The sequence below is a fragment of the Ranitomeya imitator genome, chromosome 2, assembly GCF_032444005.1.
Source record: "Ranitomeya imitator isolate aRanImi1 chromosome 2, aRanImi1.pri, whole genome shotgun sequence".
Taxonomy (NCBI): domain Eukaryota; kingdom Metazoa; phylum Chordata; class Amphibia; order Anura; family Dendrobatidae; genus Ranitomeya; species Ranitomeya imitator.
The window spans coordinates 793133422-793156778 of record NC_091283.1 but is presented as its reverse complement, the minus strand read 5'-3'; the positions used below and the strand labels follow the sequence as shown (position 1 = coordinate 793156778).

Here is a 23357-nt window from a genome sequence, read left to right as displayed (position 1 = left end):
CTGTAAGAGGACAAGATAAACAGGGGAAAGTAAAATCCACCTATCCACTAATGTTAATCTTGGATTTAAGATCAGAGAGTGTGACCTAGAAATATATGATGCAGACCTTGGAAAGACAATGAGAATATACTGAGAATATTTTTTCCTTATGTATAGTCCGCAGCCCTCTGTTTCACAACGACGGTGGTAGACAGCCGGAAGCCAGACACTGTGTGCCCACCAGCCACATGTGGCTCCTGAGTCACAAGTTGGGGACCCCTGTCCTATAGGGTTGGACAGTGTGTATGCTGCGATGCATTCAGCGATCTTTGACCACACATCCTCTGTGAAAGCCGGTGTAGCCCCAGTCTAAACCCACAAAACTGAAAACATATGCATCTTATTCCGTAACCTCTCTTCAACTTTAATCACCATAGAGCAGATCTCTACATTCAGTATACTGCAATCCCCAAGAGGGAGATGTTGGCTATTACATCTATAATACGGGTAGTACAATTACAAGCACCTGCAAGTCAGGTGAAATGGAAATTCTGTCCAGTAGTTCAGCATTTATCTGTGTGACCTCCTATCCTATATTGCTGCATTACTGGATGCAATGGCCATTTAGGCCAATTTGTAGGTGGCTATCATTTCATTATTCATACTATGGCCATAATTCACAAACCCCCTGGCATTTGTACTAAACCAAACAGTGATTAAAGAGACACTCACGAGTAACATGTTTACTTTAAAACACGTAACACAACCCTACAGTGTGTTTCTTAACCATGGTTGGGGTTCTCAACTTATGTTGGAGTCCCCACTAGGTTGTGTCCAAGTGATTGTAGGCTTTACAGCCTGCCCTGTGCTACTGTAGGTCTTTGGGGGGCTATTCTCTGCCACAGCTTGCAAGTCATTATTAGGGGTGCACGTGTTATAGAGGGGCCTCAGTCCAATGCTTTCTCTATCTGCTGTTCTCAACTGAAGAGTTGCTCGTTGGCTGGACTTCACCACTCGTAATCATTTTTCAACAGCTATGGACACCTTTGACATGAAAAAAATATATATCAATATTTTCATATACTGTATGTTAGTGGTTAACTTCAATTAATACAACTCCAGTAAGTTGCAATTTGCAACATTAATTCCCTTATTCATTTTCAGAACCCATGATATGCAGTTTGTATCCCCTCTCCCGGTTTCAGATTTTTATCTTGTGGGAGTGTCCCCTGTAATACATGCTGGATGTGAGTTCTGTGTGTATCCATAGTTCTGCTGTATTCATTAGCTCAAGCACCAGCACAGCTTCTATCCCCCACATATGTCCTATTCCTGTGCTTTCCTTCTTTTTCTGCCCTCCTTGAGACTGTAAATGCCTTCTTCTATGTCCACATTGTTGAGAGCTATGTAAATTTCTCTCCCTCCCTCCTGCTATCTCTAGCACTGAGAAAAGAGAGACGGAGAAGAGAGAGAAGAGCCGTCAGGAGCAGAATCAGGAGCTCTGATGGAGTTGTAGCTTTGTTGCAGAGCACTCAGCTACATAGAGAACCTACAGACACTCTGCAGCAGCAAAATAGTTGAACATTTTTAATGAAGACTTTTTAGAAAGTTGCTTAACATTGCATTTAGGAAGCAAATGAAACATACAAAAATTGTGTCCATAGCCTTTAATTACAACTGAATTTTAAAAAAAGTTTTACACTTTTATATTATGCTACCGATTAGGATGAGTGCAATTCTATCAACCTGTCCCTACTTCAATCATAGTGTCTTAATAAGGGGTTAGCAGGACTGATGATGCAAGAAAGCACACAACCTTAAAGGGATTGTCTCCTTTCTCTAGAGAAAATGAGGACTGCTGCGTATTCTTCCTGCAGCGTCCACTGCAGGGGAATTGAAGTATTTCAAGTTTTAATTCAACCGAAACAAAGAATAGCTGGAAGAAGTATGCAATGATGATCTCCGGGAAGAAGGATAGTTTTTTAATGCATAAACTAAATATGCTCAAAATCAGTTCTGTCCAATCAGGATTGCTTTTGGTCTTGATTGAAAAAAAATATCTGAGCTGTGTCAGGGAAACCGGGATCTGTGTGCTCCTTGTTTAACCTAAACCTGGATAATCCTAATACGGCAAGCAGGATTCATGTCTCTGTCAATGTGCCGAGTGCGGAGGGTTACTGGGAGCCGAGAGCCGCAGGCAGACCTCTTCATGTTGGAGTGGAAACCAGGGATAAAGGCCACATTGTGGGATTGTTTGTCCTTCCCACGCTCTTGTATCCCAGAAGACGTCTCTATGTAACAATCTGTATCCACATGTGAAAACACCACGGACTTCTTGTGCCTAAGTATTGGCCATTTATTCCTCTGACTACCACAAATTGCCTTGGAATTAGATAGCCATTTTATTTTCTTTGTAGTCGGTTTTTGTAGTCACTATTAATAATGTGTTATTAATCTAAATACACCTCATTCGATAAGTTGAAAAGAAGAAAGGAAGGGATGAAAGGGCGGACGACTGCGGGATCAGACTACATGGATTGTTTGTAGTCTGTTGGAGACATGGAGACACAGGCCCGCATGAGAGCTGTAGACACCAAATGCAAGGAGATGTTTTTTAATTAGGAATGTTTTTATCATTCATTTTTAATTTAAAATGCATTAAAGTGACAAAAGAAAGTTGGTTGCACAGGGAAACAGCTTCAACAGCTCCGACACCTGGGACTAAAGCCGTTCAAATTGTCGAAAAACAAAACCCTTTACAATCTGTTGCCATCTTTCACGATGAAACCAAGCAACTGTGAGATCCAAGCTTCAGTCGCTCTATATTAATCCTTCCTCCCAGGGCAGTAAAGCCGTCGTGTGCTTAATTGCTGTTCTCCAACTCTGATTACACTTTCCTCTCCCCAGCATAATAACCACTTGTCAGCTGAAAGGCCGGATTCACTTGTGGAGTAATTTTTATGCTGCAGGTTCAGCCATAGCGAATCTGCAAAGTACTGCAGTGCGCAGGCGCTGGTAAAGGTCAAAGAGCCCCGGCGCATGTGCACTGCAGTACTTTGCTCTGCCCTCAACAGGGCATAGAAGTACGCCTGAGCAGGAGCGCAATGTAGCGCCCCCAGACACAGGGCCACGAGTTCTCGGTACCGGGCCTCTCTGGTTCGGTTCTGAGGCTGTCACGGTGGCTAGACCCGGTCCGTTACCCTGCTAAGGGGCATCCAGTAAAGGGATTTGTACAGTCTGTCAATGGTTCGTGACGCCACCTGTGGTCTTCGGTCAGGGCGACCAACGCTGCTGTGGGGTCTCCTGGGGTGATGGAATGGGAGCTGGATAGTTTAACTTCCCACAGGTGAAGTATGTCCCCAGGGCTTCCCAGTGGTGTAGGTGGCAATGGTGTAAGGCGCAGTGAATAACGAGGACACAAGGTTGCAGTCTCTTTACCTCTTTAATGAAGGCTTCAGGATCCTCAATCCAGAGTACGTTCAACCAGGCTATCAGAGACCGGCCGGTCCGATGGGCACAACCAGAGTTTCCTTCGCAGATGGAAATCGTTGCCTACTAATAGCGCCTGTATGTTGTAGTCCTACCCTGCTGAGCATTCGGAATAGTCCTCACAACTGCTGTTCTCGTTCGTTCGTTCTCTACAGCTCTCTCTCTCTCGTTCTTTGGTTCCAGATGTTGCTAGTTTCTAACGTCCCCCAGATATGTTATGGCTAGGACGCCACCCGTTTGACGGGAAGGCTTGGAGGTCTTCCGGGACCCTAGAGACGCCCTTCTCCCAATGTTTCCCCTATGTCTTCGTAGGTGTAAAAGGTAGACAGCCAATCTATAATCAACTGTCCAGCGGAATTTGAAGTAAGGCCTGAAGTCAGTTACTCCTACGGTGATCCGGCCACCGGCTACGCGCCTCAGTAAGATGTTGCCTTCCTCTCTCGGCACGACTCTTACTGGCTCTCCTTTGTGCTGATCTCGTTTACACTGTTCCACAATATTCTTCCCCTCTTGTCTCTCTCTTAGGATACCGCCGCAAGGTGTGCAGGCGCGGTTCCGTTATGTTCTGTTCTGTTCGCTAGGCACCTGCCAGGTTCCCACGCCTGACAGGGACCCCTCTGTGTCTTCTCCCTGCAACACCCCCTGCCACGGGATGTTGCCTGGTTCCAACACAGTCAGCTTCTGACTAACTTCTTCCCCAGCCCCTAGTTTTACCAGTGTGAGGAGTGGCCCAATAAATAAAGCCTTTTGCTCCCCCTAGTGGCCGGAGTGTGAAGTGTAATGTGTTCTGGTGATACCTGGTCAGGATAACTCTTTAGTGCCATCAGACGTACCGCTGTTCCCCTTAGTGGCAGAGCGCTATACTGCAACGACCAGGTCTCTGGGGCGCTGCACGCAATGCCGGGGAGCCTGTGTGGATGATGCAGGGACGCGTCATCCACAGGAAGCAAGCAGGAGGACGGGGATCGTAAGAAGATGGGAGGCGCCGGAGCAAGAACAGCGACGTCCATCGGACTGGACCGCCCTGCAGGTGAGTATAATAAAAGTTATTTTTCTTCTCTTACAGGTCGGGTTGGGGACTTATAAACAGCATTATAGAATGCTGTATATCAGCCCTGAAAGGTGATGGCCGTATCTCTTATCAGCCAAAACCGGTGATAGGTTCACTTTAAATATTGTATTCATTGTATACATCACAAAAAAAACTGATAATGTTTTCCATTTACATTCAGTTAAAAAACCTGATTCCATGAAAAGTTATGACATTTACTTTCATAAAATAGTGTGACCTGTATAACAATGCGTAGATCCATATAATGGGCTGGTTGGTGGACATACATGCTCGTTAAGAAAGGGCCATATCGGCAGCTGCCAGAGGGGAAATGAGATTGAAATATGGGGACAAATCTGCTTTAGATCAAAGTACAAACTGCATACATTATTAAATAAATAATTTGGACCTGAGGAGGCCGATGTACTGATAAATCTATGGCAGAACAGCTGTATCATCCATATGTTAAAATGAACATCTTATGAGTCTAGCTAAAGCGTTACAGAGTTCATGAATCAAAATGTATCAGTCTCTAGAGGAACACAACACTTTTCAGAAGCTCCTGGTTTGTGTGAAAATTGCTGGCATTGATTAATCAGGGCCATGAAGTATCGGTGGGCACACTTGTTCCCTAGACTTATGGTCAGATTGTGTGGCTCTCCTAATTTACAAATGTATAACACACGTCAAACTTTGGCACGTGGGCCAAATCTGGCCCGTAGGGTGAGTACAATTGGCCGGCAACGTCGCTCACCCTGCATAACACTTTCAACTATATCGGCATCCTGAATGCCAATACAATTGAAAGAAATGATGGAAGAAGGAGCGTCAGCTGACTCTCCTTCTTCCATCATTCCCCCTCTGAGTCTGACGTTGATGGGCACGATGACGTCGCTGCAATGCCCCCAATGTGCCGAGATGTGCAGAGGATCAGAAGACATCGTGAAGAGACTGGAGCAGCAGGGGAACTGGGAGAGGTGAGTATTTATTTTTATTAACGTGGGGCCCATTACTGAGGTGTGTACTTTTTGTGGCCATTATGATGTATGGAGCACTATGTGGTTCTATTACACTGTATGGAGCACTATGTGGGGCCCATTACACTTTTTGAAGCACTATTTGGGGCCTATTATACTGTATGGAGCACTATGTGCGCCCATTATACTGCATGGAGCACTATGTGGGGCCCATTATACTGTATGAATCACTATGTGCAGCCATTACACTGTATGGAGCACTATGTGGAGCCACTATACTGTATGGAGCCCTTTGTGGAGCTATTATACTGTATGGAGCACTTTTTGTGGCAATTATAATGTATGGAGGACTATGTGGAGCCATTATACTGTATAGAGCACTATGTTGGGTCCTTATACTGTATGGAGCACTATGTGGAGCCATTTTACTGTATGGAGCATTATGTGGGGCTATTGCACTGTATGGAGCACTCTGTGGGGCCATTATACTGTATGGATAACTTTTTGTGACCATCATACTGTATGGAGCACTATGTGGGGCCATTATACTGTATGGAGCACTATGTGAGGCTATTATACTGTATGGATCACTATGTGGGACCCATTATACTGTATGGAGCACTTTTTGTGGCTAGTTTACTGTATGGAGGGCTATGTGGGCCATTATACTGTATGAAGCACTATGTGGGGCTCTTATACTGTATGAGGCACTATATTGGGCAATTGCACAGTATGGAGCAATATGTGGAGCCATTTTACTGTATGGAGCACTATGTAGGTCAATTATACTCTATGAAGGACTTTGTTGGGCCTTTATACAGTATGGAAGGCAAAGCACTGCCCTGTTAAACTGTATGGAGGACTTCGTGGGGCCATTATACTGTACAAAGGGCTGTGTGAGGATTACAGATGGGGAATCATACTGTGATGGGGCCATCATACTTTGCTTAGGGATTGAGGAAAGGGGGGGTACAGTAGGGTCACTATACCAAACTGAGGAGAATTTCACTGTGGGGGCATATTATTGTGATTGTGGGGCAGTTTTGTTAGCATCATACTTTATCTGTATTATTCAAGGTTTTTTTTATCCTTTGACATTACATATCTAAAATTAGGCCATATACTTTTTACTGCTCTTACATAACATCATTTCAATAATTTATTCTAAGATCTATTAATTAAAATCCATTTTGTTTGTTGTTGTCTCTTTAAGTTTGTTTCCATATGAAAAGGTTCATCATTATATTTGATGATCAGGAAAAACTTCCTTAATCGTAGACATTGTTTTTTTTATAATTATCAAAGTTGGCCCATGACTTTTTCCAATCTTTTCTTTTAATTTTGGTGCTCTGTGTATTTGAATTTGACATCCCTGACCTATAAGAACATATATTAGTGTCTGAAAAGGAGGATTTGTGGTTTCTAAAGCCCCTGCCTCATGAGAAATACAGAAATCCTATTTAATAGAACCAGTGTCTTCTGGTTAGTGTGGTCTCACATGCCTTAAAACCCACAATAACAGCACAGAAATGTGCCGACTTTTTCTGATTATTAAAGATACCACAAGATTTTCCAGTCGGTCTAAGTATAATCTAGGAAAAAATGATTATAAACCAGTAATTCCACAAGAATGACTGTATTTCACTTGACCATGTTATTGTGCTAGAATAAATTATGATAGCTAAGATAAGACAATTAAATTACTTTTATTTATATAGCGCCAACATATTCTGCATCATCCTCCAAAGAATGCACATTGCTCTCATTACTCGGCATGTGAGCTGACAATCTAATTCCCAGTATCATAACAGAGAAAAAAAAATAGGACTATTGGTTAGGAAAATAATTTACCTAAGAACATTGAGTACATGAAGGAAACCTCCAAAAGCCAACAGAGAATATATCTGTACCATGACTGTGTAAAGGGTCAAGAACACCAAAAGAGCTACCTATAGATGGGTCTTCCTTGTAGGCTGGCCATACACATTAGATGGTTGTCTGCCGAACAATGCTTTGGCCGACAGACATCTCAGCGAACTCTCCCAAAGACAGGAGTGCTCCTATGTTCTCTATGTGAAGCCACTGAATGATGCGACAACCAGCGGCTTATCTATGGGGGTACAATGTGATCGGCATTCCAAAATCGGACATGCCTGATCGACATCTCTCCCAACCATCAGTCAGCCGACACACCCATACACTATCGGCCAATCTGTTGGTATTGGCGGGTTCAGCTGGGCCTTTAGAGGTGTTTCTGGTCTGCCTGATACAAGATAGTTCTCCTCCAGGAGAAAGAAAACAAATTGGCAAATTGTCTGGCCTATAAGTCTCCTTACACTGACATGTCACTCTCTCCAAGGAGGGACGTTATTCCTTATACCGTAAACTAAAGGATGAAAGAAATAAAGATAGTCAAAGAGACACCATGTGGATTGTCTTGTGGGATCCCCAGGCTTGCATTCTATGAAGCATGGCGACGGAATATCAGATACGGTAGATTGTGAAACCAGACTGGGCTGCAGGGGTGTAACTTGAAACACGTGGGCCCCAATGCAAAATCTCCAAAACATGGACCCCAACTATGGGTTTATGTTCTTCTCCTATGATCCAGAGGCACCTTTTGGGTGTGCTAGTCTCCAGGGATTAGGTGCAACTGGGACCCCTACAGTTACTATAGCTATGGCCCTGATTTTCCAGAAGAAAGCAGGAAAGAAAAACTGTTCTAACTATTGCACAGGATTCGTACATGTCTTCCAATTACTTCTTGCATCATCCCAGGAAGTAGGGAGTAAAGGCTACTATACATATTAAAGAAACGTGGACTGAACCCGCCGGTTTCAGTGAGATTATCCTACCAACTAATGTATATCTCACTCTCCCGACAGACGATGTCCGGGGTAATAGGAATGAGGCGGTTTGATTTCATATATCCAATTCTTTTGTTCTTCCTGGACATACAGTAAGTCTCGGCCAAGGAGTCTGCTAGCCACTTACTCCACTCTTCCCATAGAGACCATATAAATGCTCGGCTGGTTTGGGGCACACACCCCACACTGGGATTATACGTATGTACTAGTCAGATGCCTAGCAATGCCCATTCATTGTCACACATGCTGTCCATACACAACTTCCAGACCCACAGCAATTTCTTACTTCTTACTATTTATTTATTAAGCTTGCCTATATAGCGCCATCATGTTCTGTAACGCTTTACAGACATCATCATCTCTGTCTCCATGATCAGTGTCCTTGGAGTGTGGGAGGAAACCGGAGCAAACATAGGAAACTCATGCAAACACGGGGAGAACATACAAACTCCTGGCAGATGTTGTCCTCGGTGGGATCTCATCAGTCACCCAACATACCCCAATAACTACACAACTACACCCATAACATCACTGGTTTCCATTGTGCTGACTGGAAGTTGCTACGAGGTGTGGGATATAGCTGATCCTGGAGCTGGCACCACTGCGGCATCATTAGCAACTGGGTCCTGAGTAAATGTGCCCAAATGACAGTGAAGGCATACAAGGGCTTATTATTTGACCAGAGTCTTGGCATCTTAGCACCCCTTATAGCTATACCTTGGAAGCATTATAGCTGTCTGCTCCATGGTTGTAATCAATCATTCCAGCACATCCCTGGATCTTGTAGATACATGGTATAACGATATAGAGGTTAATTAGAAAGTTGACATCAGGTTGTGCCCTGCAGTTCCCGAATGTACAAAGTATGCGCTCATCATCCACAGATCACGGCTTCGGTGACAACTCAGGAAGACATTGCAAACTGATCAGCATCAATTATACATCTGCAGGGAATATAACAGCTCATTTATCTTGCCCATTATTGCCACATTTCAGTGGGCAGCCGCAACTGGAATAGGTCTACGTATGGCTCTCAAGAGAGAGATTAACCAGCTGCGCCCATTGGGGGAGGCCCATTAGTGCTTCCAGAGGTTATCATGGTCTACAAGAGATGTAGCATAAGTGATTCAGAACAAAAGGAGTTTAGTAGCGCGAGTACTACAGTCTCTTATAATTTTCTCTATGTTTGTACAGTAGAGCATATTACATGGAGCTAAAAGGGAGAAAAATATACTCACCATAAAATTTGGTTCTGTTCACACTGTGTCTGAACGTTATGTTCATTTGGATCGCTTGAGACATCATATTAAATGTATGCCTCGGAATTCTGAAAGTATATGTCTCTACAGAATTGTGCTTCTCTGAAAAACAATATACAGGCCTTTTGCAGTCCAATTGACTCAGGGAACCTCAGGTTGTGGGCCCTCTACTGCCTCAGGGATGGAGAACCTCAGGCCCTTCATGACCTTTAATCCGGCCCTCGGGGCATATTCTTGGGGACTGCAGAACTTGGGCCGGCAGCTGTATTTTGATGGCCATCGAGTGCAGTCTGAAGTTTTGCACACACCCATAGACTTGTGTAGAGTTCTACTGCAGTTCTACCCACCCTCCCTCCGCACCCCCACCATGCGGCGTCGTCTTCTGAAGCCGGCAGCTGACTTCAGCGTGTAGATGATGGGAGCGGATGGCGTCACTTCCAAGTGCCCCTAGTCACGTGCACGTCGACATCAGCTGCTGGCCTCTGCTGGCTCACGGACCTGACAAGTCTCTGTGTTGCAATACACTTCAGCTGAATGTGCGTCCGAGGACGCACATCCATTTGGAGTTTGCGTCCGAGGACGCACATCCATTTGAAGTTTGTGTCCGAGGACGCACATCCATTTGAAGTTTGCGATGGTGTCGGCGGTCCTCCACCCCCACGGGCCCGGTTGTGGTCGCGACCTCTGCATGCTGTGTGATTTCAGATGCCACTCACCCAATCAAGCCTATGGATGCGAGGAAAACATCGGACTGCACACGAATGACATCTAAGTGCAGTCCAATTTCTGCAGACTCACACAATGGAGAAGATGGAGAAGTTTTGATCTCCATCTTATCCTCACAATGCGCTCTCAGAGGAGAGAATCGGTCATACTACGCTGACACTTGGATCAAACTCTGACCAGCGTCTGTTCAGAGAATCATTCGCATAACCATCCTGATTCTCTCAGATGAGACCCTAGCCTTGGCCTTTGCTTTATACGTCTCTCCCCTTTAGTACACACTCATGGTTATGACTACAAAAAATGCATTTGCACCAAAACCGCACAGTGCAAACGAGTTGTGAATTAATGCTTGTTCACACCTTGCATTGGTGCCATGTTTTGGTGCCATGTTTTTTTTCGAGCGTATTTAAAGGGTAAAAAGCGCTGTAGTTCACAGTAAAAGAAATGTTAATGAGATTTTTCAGAGCTCATGCCCATGCTGCTTATTTTTTCCTTGCAGATTTTAACCATCAATGTGTTTTTCCAAATCTACAGCATGTCAAATCTATCAGCGTTTTTTCAAATCTTTGCACCCATTCAAATGCAATCAAAAACACGTCCAAAACGTATGTAAAACGCCGCAAAAATGCTCATTTTTCTTTAGTAGCAGAAAGATCTGCTGCAATTACTCAACTTGTGAAGATATCCTAAGCGTGCAGAAAAGTCTCCTATGGCATAAAACACTAGTAATTAGAGATGGGCGAACCCGAACAGGAACGTCAGTGTAATATTACAATATATGCAGTTTCTAGAAACCCCGAGCAAAAAAAGAAAATCCTTCATGCTGCTACTAACTGAGGGATCAAGTAACCTCTGCTGTGCCTGAATAATATTTTCCAGTAGCTGTGCCAATGATAATCCAATCCAGACAGTTCTCCATGTGCGAGCGGCAATGTCTCTGCTCCACCCTGGCACAGACATTCATGACCTCGTCCTCCTTACTAAGCAGCCTAAAAACCTCATAAAACATCAACATGAAAAAACGATCATTATTCTTTATGTACTGTATATAAGAGCATGCTGCAAAATATTGTAATTGTCCCAAGCTCTGGATGTAAATAATTACAGTTTATGAAAGACAAAACTAATCTGCAATTCTCTGCATCTACATTTCTCTGACACTCATTAAAAATAAGGACTAGCCCCCGGCCCGTATACAGAACCACCACCATGACACACACTTACTGCGGCGCATTTCTTTGTTTTAGTGCTTCCAAAAAGCACACAGGAAACAATGGTGTGGTCTTCATCGGTGTGCCGGATCTGAAACCCCTTTAAAGCTTAACTCATAAAATGCTCAATTTAATTTGAGGAAGAAAAACGATTCTATTCTTATGACATGGATTTTCAAAGTAAGTACACCAGCTTCATTGGGTTAAAGAGATCTATTTACTAAAGTATGCATTTTTTATCGTAACATCTGGTGACAGATCCTTAAGGAAACGTTTGGCCTGTGACCACTTCCCCTGGCATTACCCGCTCATTGCTGGGGGTGTCAGAAGCACAGAGACGCGGTGTCTATAAATTGTGCATGTAACCGCAATGTAACTCGCTAGAGCAGAAATTTTAACAAAAGAACGATTTTGTTCACCGAACATTTAACATACAACAAGTTCTTACAGAAGACGTCTAAAGCCAACAAGCATCAAAGGCGTCCTTCATGTCTCGTCAGCTGCAGTCCTGGCACCAGTCCCTCACCACATGTACGTCTAATCCCCATCATAACAAGTGTTACTGGGGTCTCCAAGCAGGGGGTCAGACGGGGAACGGCGGGCTACAGTCTTACCCAGAGCTAACTCTCATTTCTCCAAGAATATGAACACAAAACTAAGAAAACACGACCACCTGATCTATGCCGAAAAGAGGACCCAAATGTCACAACCTCTAGAAGAAACACATTTGCTATGTAAAATAAAAAGGCAAAAAATGAGATAAAACCTGTAGAATATTTTAAATAAGGCTTGGATGAAAGACGTAGGCGCAGCACCATGTTATCTACCGTAGTCTCTGGTGGGGTCCCAGGCGTGGAATGACAGGACACCACAATGTAGGTGAAGTCCTTGTATTGGGCCAAGGTCCTTCTCAGAAATGAAGGAGTCAGATTGCAAAAACAACCACTCAGCCTGTCCAAACACGGTCAGTGATGGGTCAGGGAGAGGACACCTAGACAGGACCCTGGGATTCAGAGCTGTCAGAGGTCAGGGATGTTCCAGAAGCCATGAATTGTGTCGGGAACAAACAGCACAGGACAGTTGTGGTGAGGTCCAAAAGACCCAAAATGAGTAACGATACTGTCACTAATGTAAGACAGAATCAGGATGCAATACCAATACAACAGAGAATTATTATTTGCCTTAATAGCTACTTTGTCCCTACAGAACTGCGAAAGACTGGGCACCATCATTGTGTTTGTCATTGAAAGAGAACTGTGCATACAGTACGGGAAGGGCAGTGCTGGCATATACCTGAGACCGGAAACACACATCGATACACACGTTTAGCCAACAGTTACCTCCCGTGCCCCCCACCCATACACGTACCCCCCACCCATACACTTGCCCCCTACCCATACACGTGCCCCCCGCCCATACACGTGCCCTCATCCATACACGTGCCCCCGCCCTTACACGTGCCCCCACTCATACACGTACCCCCTACCCATACACGTGCCCCCAGCCCATACACGTGCCCCCAGCCCATACACGTGCCCCCCACTCATACACGTGCCCTCATCCATACACGTGCCCCCGCCCTTACATGTGCCCCCACTCATACACGTGCCCCCACTCATACACGTGCCCTCATCCATACACGTGCCCCCGCCCTTACACGTGTCCCCACTCATACACGTGCCCCCCACTCATACATGTGCCCTCACCCATACATGTGCCCTCACCCATACACGTGCCCCCTCATACACATGCCCCCAGTCATACATGTGACCCCCGCCCATATACCTGCCCCCATTCATACACCTGCCCCCCACTCATACACGTGCCCCCCACCCATACACATGCCCCCGCGTATACACGTGCCCCCCACTCATACACATGCCCTCACCCATACATGTGCCCCCCACCCATACACGTGCCCCCCACTCAAACACGTGCCCCCTGTTCATTCACGTGTCCAATCAGCTGTGGGAACAAAGGGATGGGATATGTTGAAACCCAACTGCACAATCCACCTTTCCCCCAACACCTGCTGTCAGTTGGGAGTACGGTCAGAATCAGGACACCTGGATACACATGAGATGGTCGGTTTGTCCCACCAAAATCTCTGGTTTGGTCAATGTTAATCTAATGTGTATGTCAGGCTTTAGGCAAAGAGATAAAAATCAAACAGCTACCAATCAGTGGTGTGAACAGAGTTATACAGGGCTCAGTATTAAGAGCTCTGCTAGATGTACGGCAGAGAAGATGATGATTCTATCAGAACTACTGCCCTCAGTAAACTAAGTGATACATCGCTGGAATCAGGGTCTCTGCTCCTACCTCATGCTGCTATCAGATTACATGGCAAGAAACCTGCTGACAGATTCCCTTTATTGATTTGCACTGGGAATTCTTCTTTCATGGATACATACGTGTTCACCTTTAAAAGAGTTTTCCACTTTCAGAAAAGTGGACCTCAAACACTATCACGTACCTAAAGTAACAAATAGAACAGATACTCACCCTCCCTCGGTCCAGCACCGGTTCCTTGTCACTGCTCGGGTCTCAGTGTTAACGCTGCAGCGGTCATGTCATGATTACAGTGCACATCACCGCTGCAGCCAATCACTAAGCTTGGTGGTGGCTTGTGACATCTACCTTGGCACAGCCACTGAGCTCAGTGATTGGCTGCAGCGGTAATGTTTGCTTTTGATAAGTTGACAGTGCTGCAGCCCAAATACCTATACCTGAGCAATAGTGGGAAACAGTACCTGGACCCAGGGAGGGAAATAATACCTGTTTGTTGTTTTTAGGATGATAACCTGTCATACCGATATAATAGTAAAAATCATTTTTAGCTCCAGTTGAAAAAAATGTGTCCGAAGGTGGACAATCCCTTTAAGGTTGGTAAATTGAAGGATATCACACTCACCTCCTGGAGATCCTCGAGGGGCGGCTGTGTGTTGGTTTTGCTTGGACTTGTTGTGCATTCCTCCTGTAAGCAGACATTACATTTGTTATATATTTGGCCCCTTTTATTGCCCCGTCTAACAACCCCCATGGTCTGCGCTCTGTGTGTTATGACAAGTCTCTTGCTCCTCCGCAGTCAAGTCTAAGGGCTCATTCAGACCCCCGGGTTTAGAGTACGAGTTCTCTCTGCGTTTTTCACGGATTTTCCCGAGAAGCACTTGCACCTGTGATAGTCTATGGGACCATACTCATGTCCGATTTTTTCCTCAGACAGAGAAGTCCATGGAAAATATCGGAGACATGTCCGACTTGGATCCAAGGGTCGGCACAAAATCGGCAACACAAGTCTATGGATCCGTAAAAGAGAGTGCAGTCCGATATTCAAGGACTGTCAGAATGAAGAAATTGTTTTTTAACATTTTTTTCCACAAGAATCAGATGACACTCATACCACACTGATAATGCAAAACAAAATCAGACGTCTGAATGAGCCTTAAGGCTGGGGTCACGCGATTATGCTAGTGACAATCGGACTGTGATCCTAGTGTCATCTGGGTGTGATCAGATTCTCTCGCATCCGTATCATATCACAGGTGTGGAGAAGACAGAAAACTCTTTATTTTTCCATTGTTTGCGGTAATCAGACTGCACTCAGATAACATCCGAATGCAGACCGATGTTTCACACACACCCATAGACTTGTATGGGTGCATTCGATCCGATTCTTGGATGCACCAGCAACGTGCTGTGATTGTTATCTCATGCCAAATCGACATGAGAAAATAATCACAGATCTGCTCTGCCCCATAGTCTAACACTGGGCTGAGGGCTGCTATTCAATAAAACATCACATAGCACTCAGCCGTGTTATATGTCTGACTGTGCCCCTACTGTTAGAGAAGTCAGTCAGTGTAATTAATCTGTCTGCCACTAGAGGGAGCTACACTACAGAACCATTATTTGTCTGCAGACTACAAATACGTAAAAGGGGATGACGCATGGCCCATATGTAATATCCATTTAAAAGAAATCCTAATTATACGTGATGCCTTAAATTTTCTATCCTGCATTGAATTTATAAATATAAAGTGACCATTTGTCATAATATAAAATGTAAATGATTCTACAATATGTCTTAAAACGTGCAGTTTTCACTTTTCCCACATGTGAATAAGGTTTTGGTAAATGCCATTCTTACACCTTGTAATGTAATTTGTTGTCATTTTTAGGTTATCAAGGCTCGGTTGTGTACCAAGTCCTAGCAGGGAACCCAGTGTGGTACAAGTGGGCATTCTGCACCCCGGTGTCCCTCAGTATCGCTGTATGGCTCCAGCTCCATAGGACGACATGCCAACCGCTTTCTATAGGTTTCAATATGAACAGGTCAGAAATAAAATAGGAAAATAAATTGCACCTGCTCCATGAGAAGTCTTATATAGTGAAATGCTCTCCGCTTTAAGCTCTGCCAAGGATAACATGGCAGCCATAGTCCATCGTCACATCGTTGCGTTTTTTTTTCTGTTTTCGTTTTCCCCCATTTTTTTTAATCTATTTTCGTTCCAGCATTTCTTTGTTCCAAACAATTTTATTGGATTATTCAACTGAAATAGGGTAATTATGAGGGGTAGGTAGGGTAGGGGGGGGGAGGGAGATGATGAGGGGGGTAAGGGGAAAATAACTTTAACAGTCATTCGTTCCAGCATTTCTTATGCTTTTCTATTAGTGCAGAATTCTGCTGTTAAAAATGCATCTGCTTTTCTTTTTCCAGGCCACAAGTAAAAGCCTATCGGGGAAAAAAAAAGCACCAAACGCACAGCTCTACATCGCCTTTAGATACACAGCGGGCAGCAGTTTTCACAAAATTGATTCCCCTTTGCTTGAACTGTAAAACACAGATTTTCTGCACAAAAAAATACAATGAAAAAAAAAAAGCGTTTATGCTACGTGGGAATAAGGTCGTTAAAAAATGAAGAACGCTGCCAAAATGCAATATACAGAGCAGATTTCTGGCCTGAGGGGGCTATCACATTGGGCTTTCCTGCACATTCGTTGGGGCTTGCGTCCAAACCCCAGCGCAAAACAGGATTCAGACATTTATGCCGACTGGCGTGCATGATGGTATACACCTGCTGGAGGCGGACACTCATATGTAGTAGGCTGTGTCTGAGTGCCCCCCTCCAGTGGGGAACCTTTTAACTACTAAGGGTCGTTCGGATATTTACAGCATCATTTGGGGGCCATACAAAATTATCAAAGTGAAATGTATTCTGCTACATTAGGTCAAACATTTAATTGACTCCTGCTAATGTGACGGCTGGAGCTGCTTCTCTTTGGTGCGGCTGTGATATTAGATGGTATGGATGAGGTTGCAACTCGCAAATGCTTTTCCAGACTTGTGTCAGTCTGGAGTGTAGGCAACTCTTTGCAATGAATTTTGAAAATAACTCAAATCATTTAATTGTTCGGCAAAAACATCACATAGGAGACACTGGAGCTGCAGCATATACATCACATAGGAGACACTGGGGCTGCAGCATATGCATCACATAGGAGACACTGGGGCTGCAGCATATGCATCACATAGGAGACACTGGGGCTGCAGCATAGACATCACATAGGAGGCACTGGGGCTGCAGTATATACATCACATAGGAGACACTGGGGATGCAGCATATACATCACATAGGAGACACTGGAGCTGCAGCATATACATCACATAGGAGACACTGGAGCTGCAGCATATGCATCACATAGGAGACACTGGGGCTGCAGCATAGACATCACATAGGAGACACTGGGGCTGCAGTATATGCATCACATAGGAGACACTGGGGCTGCAGTATATGCATCACATAGGAGACACTGGGGATGCAGCATAGACATCACATAGGAGACACTGGAGCTGCAGCATATACATCACATACGAGACACTGGAGCTGTAGCATATACATCACATACGAGACACTGGGGCTGCAGCATATGCATCACATAGGAGACACTGGGGCTGCAGCATATGCATCACATAGGAGACACTGGGGCTGCAGCATAGACATCACATAGGAGACACTGGGGATGCAGCATAGACATCACATAGGAGACACTGGAGCTGCAGCATATACATCACATAGGAGACACTGGAGCTGCAGCATATACATCACATAGGAGACACTGGGGCTGCAGCATATGCATCACATAGGAGACACTGGGGCTGCAGCATAGACATCACATAGGAGACACTGGGGCTGCAGCATACACATCACATAGGAGACACTGGGGCTGCAGTATATGCATCACATAGGAGACACTGGGGCTGCAGCATAGACATCACATAGGAGACACTGGGGCTGCAGCATACACATCACATAGGAGACACTGGGGCTGCAGTATATGCATCACTTAGGAGACACTGGGGATGCAGCATATACATCACATAGGAGACACTGGGGATGCAGCATTAATATCATATAAGAGACACTGGGGCTGCAGCATAGACATCACATAGGAGACACTGGGGCTGCAGCATATACATCACATAGGAGACACTGGGGCTGCAGCATATACATCACATAGGAGACACTGGGGCTGCAGCATATACATCACATAGGAGACACTGGGGCTGCAGCATACACATCACATAGGAGACACTGGGGCTGCAGTATATGCATCACATAGGAGACACTGGGGCTGCAGTATATGCATCACATAGGAGACACTGGGGATGCAGCATAGACATCACATAGGAGACACTGGAGCTGCAGCATATACATCACATACGAGACACTGGAGCTGTAGCATATACATCACATACGAGACACTGGGGCTGCAGCATATGCATCACATAGGAGACACTGGGGCTGCAGCATATGCATCACATAGGAGACACTGGGGCTGCAGCATAGACATCACATAGGAGACACTGGGGATGCAGCATAGACATCACATAGGAGACACTGGAGCTGCAGCATATACATCACATAGGAGACACTGGAGCTGCAGCATATACATCACATAGGAGACACTGGGGCTGCAGCATATGCATCACATAGGAGACACTGGGGCTGCAGCATAGACATCACATAGGAGACACTGGGGCTGCAGCATATACATCACATAGGAGACACTGGGGATGCAGCATATACATCACATAGGAGACACTGGGGCTGCAGCATATACATCACATAGGAGACACTGGGGATGCAGCATTAATATCATATAAGAGACACTGGGGCTGCAGCATAGACATCACATAGGAGACACTGGGGCTGCAGCATATACATCACATAGGAGACACTGGGGCTGCAGCATATACATCACATAGGAGACACTGGGGCTGCAGCATATACATCACATAGGAGACACTGGGGCTGCAGCATACACATCACATAGGAGACACTGGGGCTGCAGCATATACATCACATAGGAGACACTGGGGCTGCAGCATATACATCACATAGGAGACACTGGGGCTGCAGCATATACATCACATAGGAGACACTGGGGATGCAGCATTAATATCATATAAGAGACACTGGGGCTGCAGCATATACATCACTTAGGAGACACTGGGGCTGCAGCATATACATCACATAGGAGACACTGGGGATGCAGCATTAATATCATATAAGAGACACTGGGGCTGCAGCATATACATCACATAGGAGACACTGGGGCTGCAGCATATACATCACATAGGAGACACTGGGGCTGCAGCATATACATCACATAGGAGACACTGGGGCTGCAGCATACACATCACATAGGAGACACTGGGGCTGCAGCATAGACATCACATAGGAGACACTGGGGCTGCAGCATATACATCACATAGGAGACACTGGGGATGCAGCATATACATCACATAGGAGACACTGGGGCTGCAGCATATACATCACATAGGAGACACTGGGGCTGCAGCATATACATCACATAGGAGACACTGGGGATGCAGCATTAATATCATATAAGAGACACTGGGGCTGCAGCATATACATCACTTAGGAGACACTGGGGCTGCAGCATATACATCACATAGGAGACACTGGGGATGCAGCATTAATATCATATAAGAGACACTGGGGCTGCAGCATATACATCACATAGGAGACACTGGGGCTGCAGCATATACATCACATAGGAGACACTGGGGCTGCAGCATACACATCACATAGGAGACACTGGGGCTGCAGCATATACATCACATAGGAGACACTGGGGCTGCAGCATATACATCACATAGGAGACACTGGGGCTGCAGCATATACATCACATAGGAGACACTGGGGCTGCAGCATATACATCACATAGGAGACACTGGGGCTGCAGCATATACATCACATAGGAGACACTGGGGCTGCAGCATATACATCACATAGGAGACACTGGGGCTGCAGCATATACATCACATAGGAGACACTGGGGATGCAGCATATACATCACATAGGAGACTCTAGGCCTGGAGCATATGCATTACATAAGATACACAGGGATTAGGGCATATACATCACAGGAGATAATGGGGCATACGTATCACAGAAGATGATGGGGCATATACATTATAAGAAATGCTTGGGCATACACATCACAGGAGACACTAGGTCATATACACCACAGGATATGCTGGAGCATATACATCACAGGAAATGCTGGGGCATATACATCACAGGAGACGCTGGGTCATATACTGTACATCACATTAGATGCTGGGCATATACATCACAGGAGACCCTGGGTCATATACACCACAGGATATGCTGGAGTATATACATCACAGGAAATGCTAGGGCATATACATCACAAGAGACGCTTGATCATATACATCACAGGAGATGCTGGAGCATATACATCACATTAGACCCTGGGGATATACATTACAGAAGATGCTGGAGCATATACATCACATTAGACCCTGGGGCATATACATTACAGGAGACGCTGGGGCATATACATCACAGGAGACGCTGGAGGCATATACATCCCAGAAGGGGGTGGTTCTGCCACTGCCATCATTGTCGTCAATGGGACTGAAGCACACTGACTCCATCCACATATGTCCTGATGCTGGCGCCGGCCAGCGTCAGGATGTAACCTTTCAGTAGTTCAGTAGTGAATTATGTATGCACGTGCTCACAGTGTCAAGAGCAATTAAAGTGCACTGCGATCCTGGCCGGAGGAATCTGTCCAGAGGTTGGAGAAAGGGACATCGTGGGCCCTAAACAGCCTGCGGGCTGGAGGTTCCCCAACCATTATACAGTAGACTATTACCATTCATTGGACTAGTGTAAAATAATTTTTTCTATATGGAGGTATCCTGTCACAATAAAACAACAACCTGAAGGCTTATATGAATATGAATAGGTCATTGTAGGGTACCTCCAATGTAAACTAAAAACTTATTAGTGCTGTTAAACCCTTTCGTTCAATATCCGGTGTAGCCTTTTAGCCTTTCTCTCCCCCTCAGCACACTCCTACTAGCCTTTCCCTCTACACACAGATAGATTATAATCTCTTCTTGAGTGATATAATTCTTATTTTACATTTCTCTCTTTTTCCCCATACTTATCTGTTTCTCAGAATCAGAATAGAGCTGAGCCACACAGATCCACTTATAAACCACTTCAAGTTTCTAAACTTTAATTAAAAGAATGAATATTTGGAGGCTGTTGGTTTCAATATGGGGCAAAGTAGAAGGTCATTTAATGATCGCAGCTAGTGATGAGCGAGTATGCTTGTTGCTTGGGTTTTCCCAAGCATGCTCGGATTGTCTCCGAGTATTTCGGCGTGCTCGGAGATTTAGTTTTTGTCCACGCAGCTGCATGATTTACGGCTGCTAGACAGCTTGAATAAATGTGGGGGTTGCCTGGTTGTTATGGAATTCCCACATGTATTCAAGCTGTCTAGCAGTCGTAAATCATGCAGCTGCGTGGACAAAAACTAAATCTCCGAGCACGCCGAAATACTCGGAGACAATCCGAGCATGCTTGGGAAAACCCAAGCAACAAGCATACTCGCTCATCACTAGCTGCGATCATTAAATGACCTTCTACTTTGCCCCATATTGAAACCAACAGCCTCCAAATATTCATTCTTTTAATTAAAGTTTAGAAACTTGAAGTGGTTTATAAGTGGATCTGTGTGGCTCAGCTCTAGGCTGCGATCAGACGAGTGTATGAAATATGGTCCAATGTTCATCCAGCAAAAAAGTATGATTTTCATTCATATTGATATCTGTATTTCATCAATGTTTCTGTTTTTGGCATCCGTTTTTATAAATCAACACTTTTTATGTGTACAAGGCCAAATACTGTGTCCTCTGTAATAATTACAATTTATTTATAAAAAGGAATAGAATGCGGATGATCCTTATAGGATTCTTTTTTTTTCATTGTTCCCCCATAGACTTAAGTGTGCGAGTCTCATCCAAAAATAGAAGAAAACAAGGTATGCTCCAATATTAGTCGCATGGATACAAGGTCCGTGTGATAAAGCTACATATGAGCAGCCTTATTCAATAACCTTGGTCCGTGTGCTCATTGTGGACAGGACACGTCGGCATAATACGCTTGTCTGAACGAGTCCTTTCAAGGGTTTTCTGGAATGCATAAAACTTTAGCTAAAGGCAGTAAACGGCAAAAAGTAACAAAAACAAACCCACAGAGTTCAGTTTTTCCTTTTCTGCAGTGATGAAGTGTTCAGCCTGCTGCAGCCGATCACTGGTTGTAGCCAATAGCGGACATGGGCCCCTGTGCAAGAACAATCTATGGGCCCTTTTCAGTCCAATAATCATAATGCACTATTCCTCCTACTTTGCATGTGGAAGTGGCCCCTTTACCTCTTGGCCCCGTGTGGCTACACAGGTTGCACCAATGATATGTCTGCCCTTGATCATAGGTGAATGACGAGAGTCCAATGATTGGCTGCAGTGATCACATGGATCGAGAGCACATGACCACTTCATGGAATCAAGCGGAGACTAGAAGGAGGACATTGTGGTTATATCCTGAGGAACGAGTGTGTGTACTTGGAAAAGTGTCGATTAAAAAACGCAGTAATACAGCAGCGCAGAAAAATCAACGATTTCTCTCCTACATCCGTGGATACGGTCAGATGACCTGTGGATCTGCTGCACCTAGATATTCATGCTCCTTCATTGTTGGGGGATCCACAACCTTACAGGTTAGCACCACCTAACAATTGTTATAAATTTTAAAGGGCCTATTGCGCTTTTCTGCTCCCCAGCTCCAGTATATACCATATATACCAGCAGTGTGGGCACTGTTTCTCCCGGGGATTGCATGACATCGTTATGTCATGCGATCTCTGAGGTCAATCAGCACTGGCTTCACTCTTGCCTCCTTCAGATAAATCAAGCCATGCGGAGAAAGTGAGAGAGCGGTCGCGGCTCTGACTTCCTCCTGGTATCAATTACGTCCGTAGGAGGGGAGAGTGAAGCCAGCGCTGATTGGCCACAGGGATCCCATGACATAACAATGTCACGAGAGCCTGGAGAGAGCCGATGTGGCAACACAGCCGGAATGGCGCCGGCACGGGAGGTGCTCATACTTGTTATTATTTTACTGAGGGAAAACATAGGGATTCAGAAGGGGTGGTCCGAGTAGATCAACCTCTTTAAAACAAATAATTTCATAATAGATCCACTCACCTTAGGGACTTCTTTATTGTGGCTGTTGTCATTTCCCATACTGTACTCTCTGCGGTAATATCATGTGCCAGAATCTGGGGGAAAAAGATAAAGACGATTACGGTTTTATCAGAAAGGTAAATTATGACACTTATTGGGGTCAGCGTTCTACTGGGGTTTGGATCATCTTTCCAGCTTATTTTAACAT

General features: G+C 45.0%; 1 protein-coding gene across 4 annotated transcripts in view; it reads right to left on the bottom strand.

The window, feature by feature from the left end:
• TACC2 (transforming acidic coiled-coil containing protein 2) overlaps positions 1-23357 on the bottom strand; it is a 166755-nt gene that overhangs the window by 130868 nt on the left and 12530 nt on the right. For all 4 annotated transcript variants that reach the window (XM_069753675.1, XM_069753672.1, XM_069753671.1 and 1 more), the window contains exons 2-3: positions 23171-23244; positions 14474-14536 (exon numbers count right to left, since the gene is read on the bottom strand). In XM_069753675.1, the coding sequence (XP_069609776.1) occupies positions 14474-14536; positions 23171-23209 (102 nt within the window). In that variant the 5' untranslated portion in view covers positions 23210-23244. The remainder of the gene's footprint in view (positions 1-14473; positions 14537-23170; positions 23245-23357) is intronic.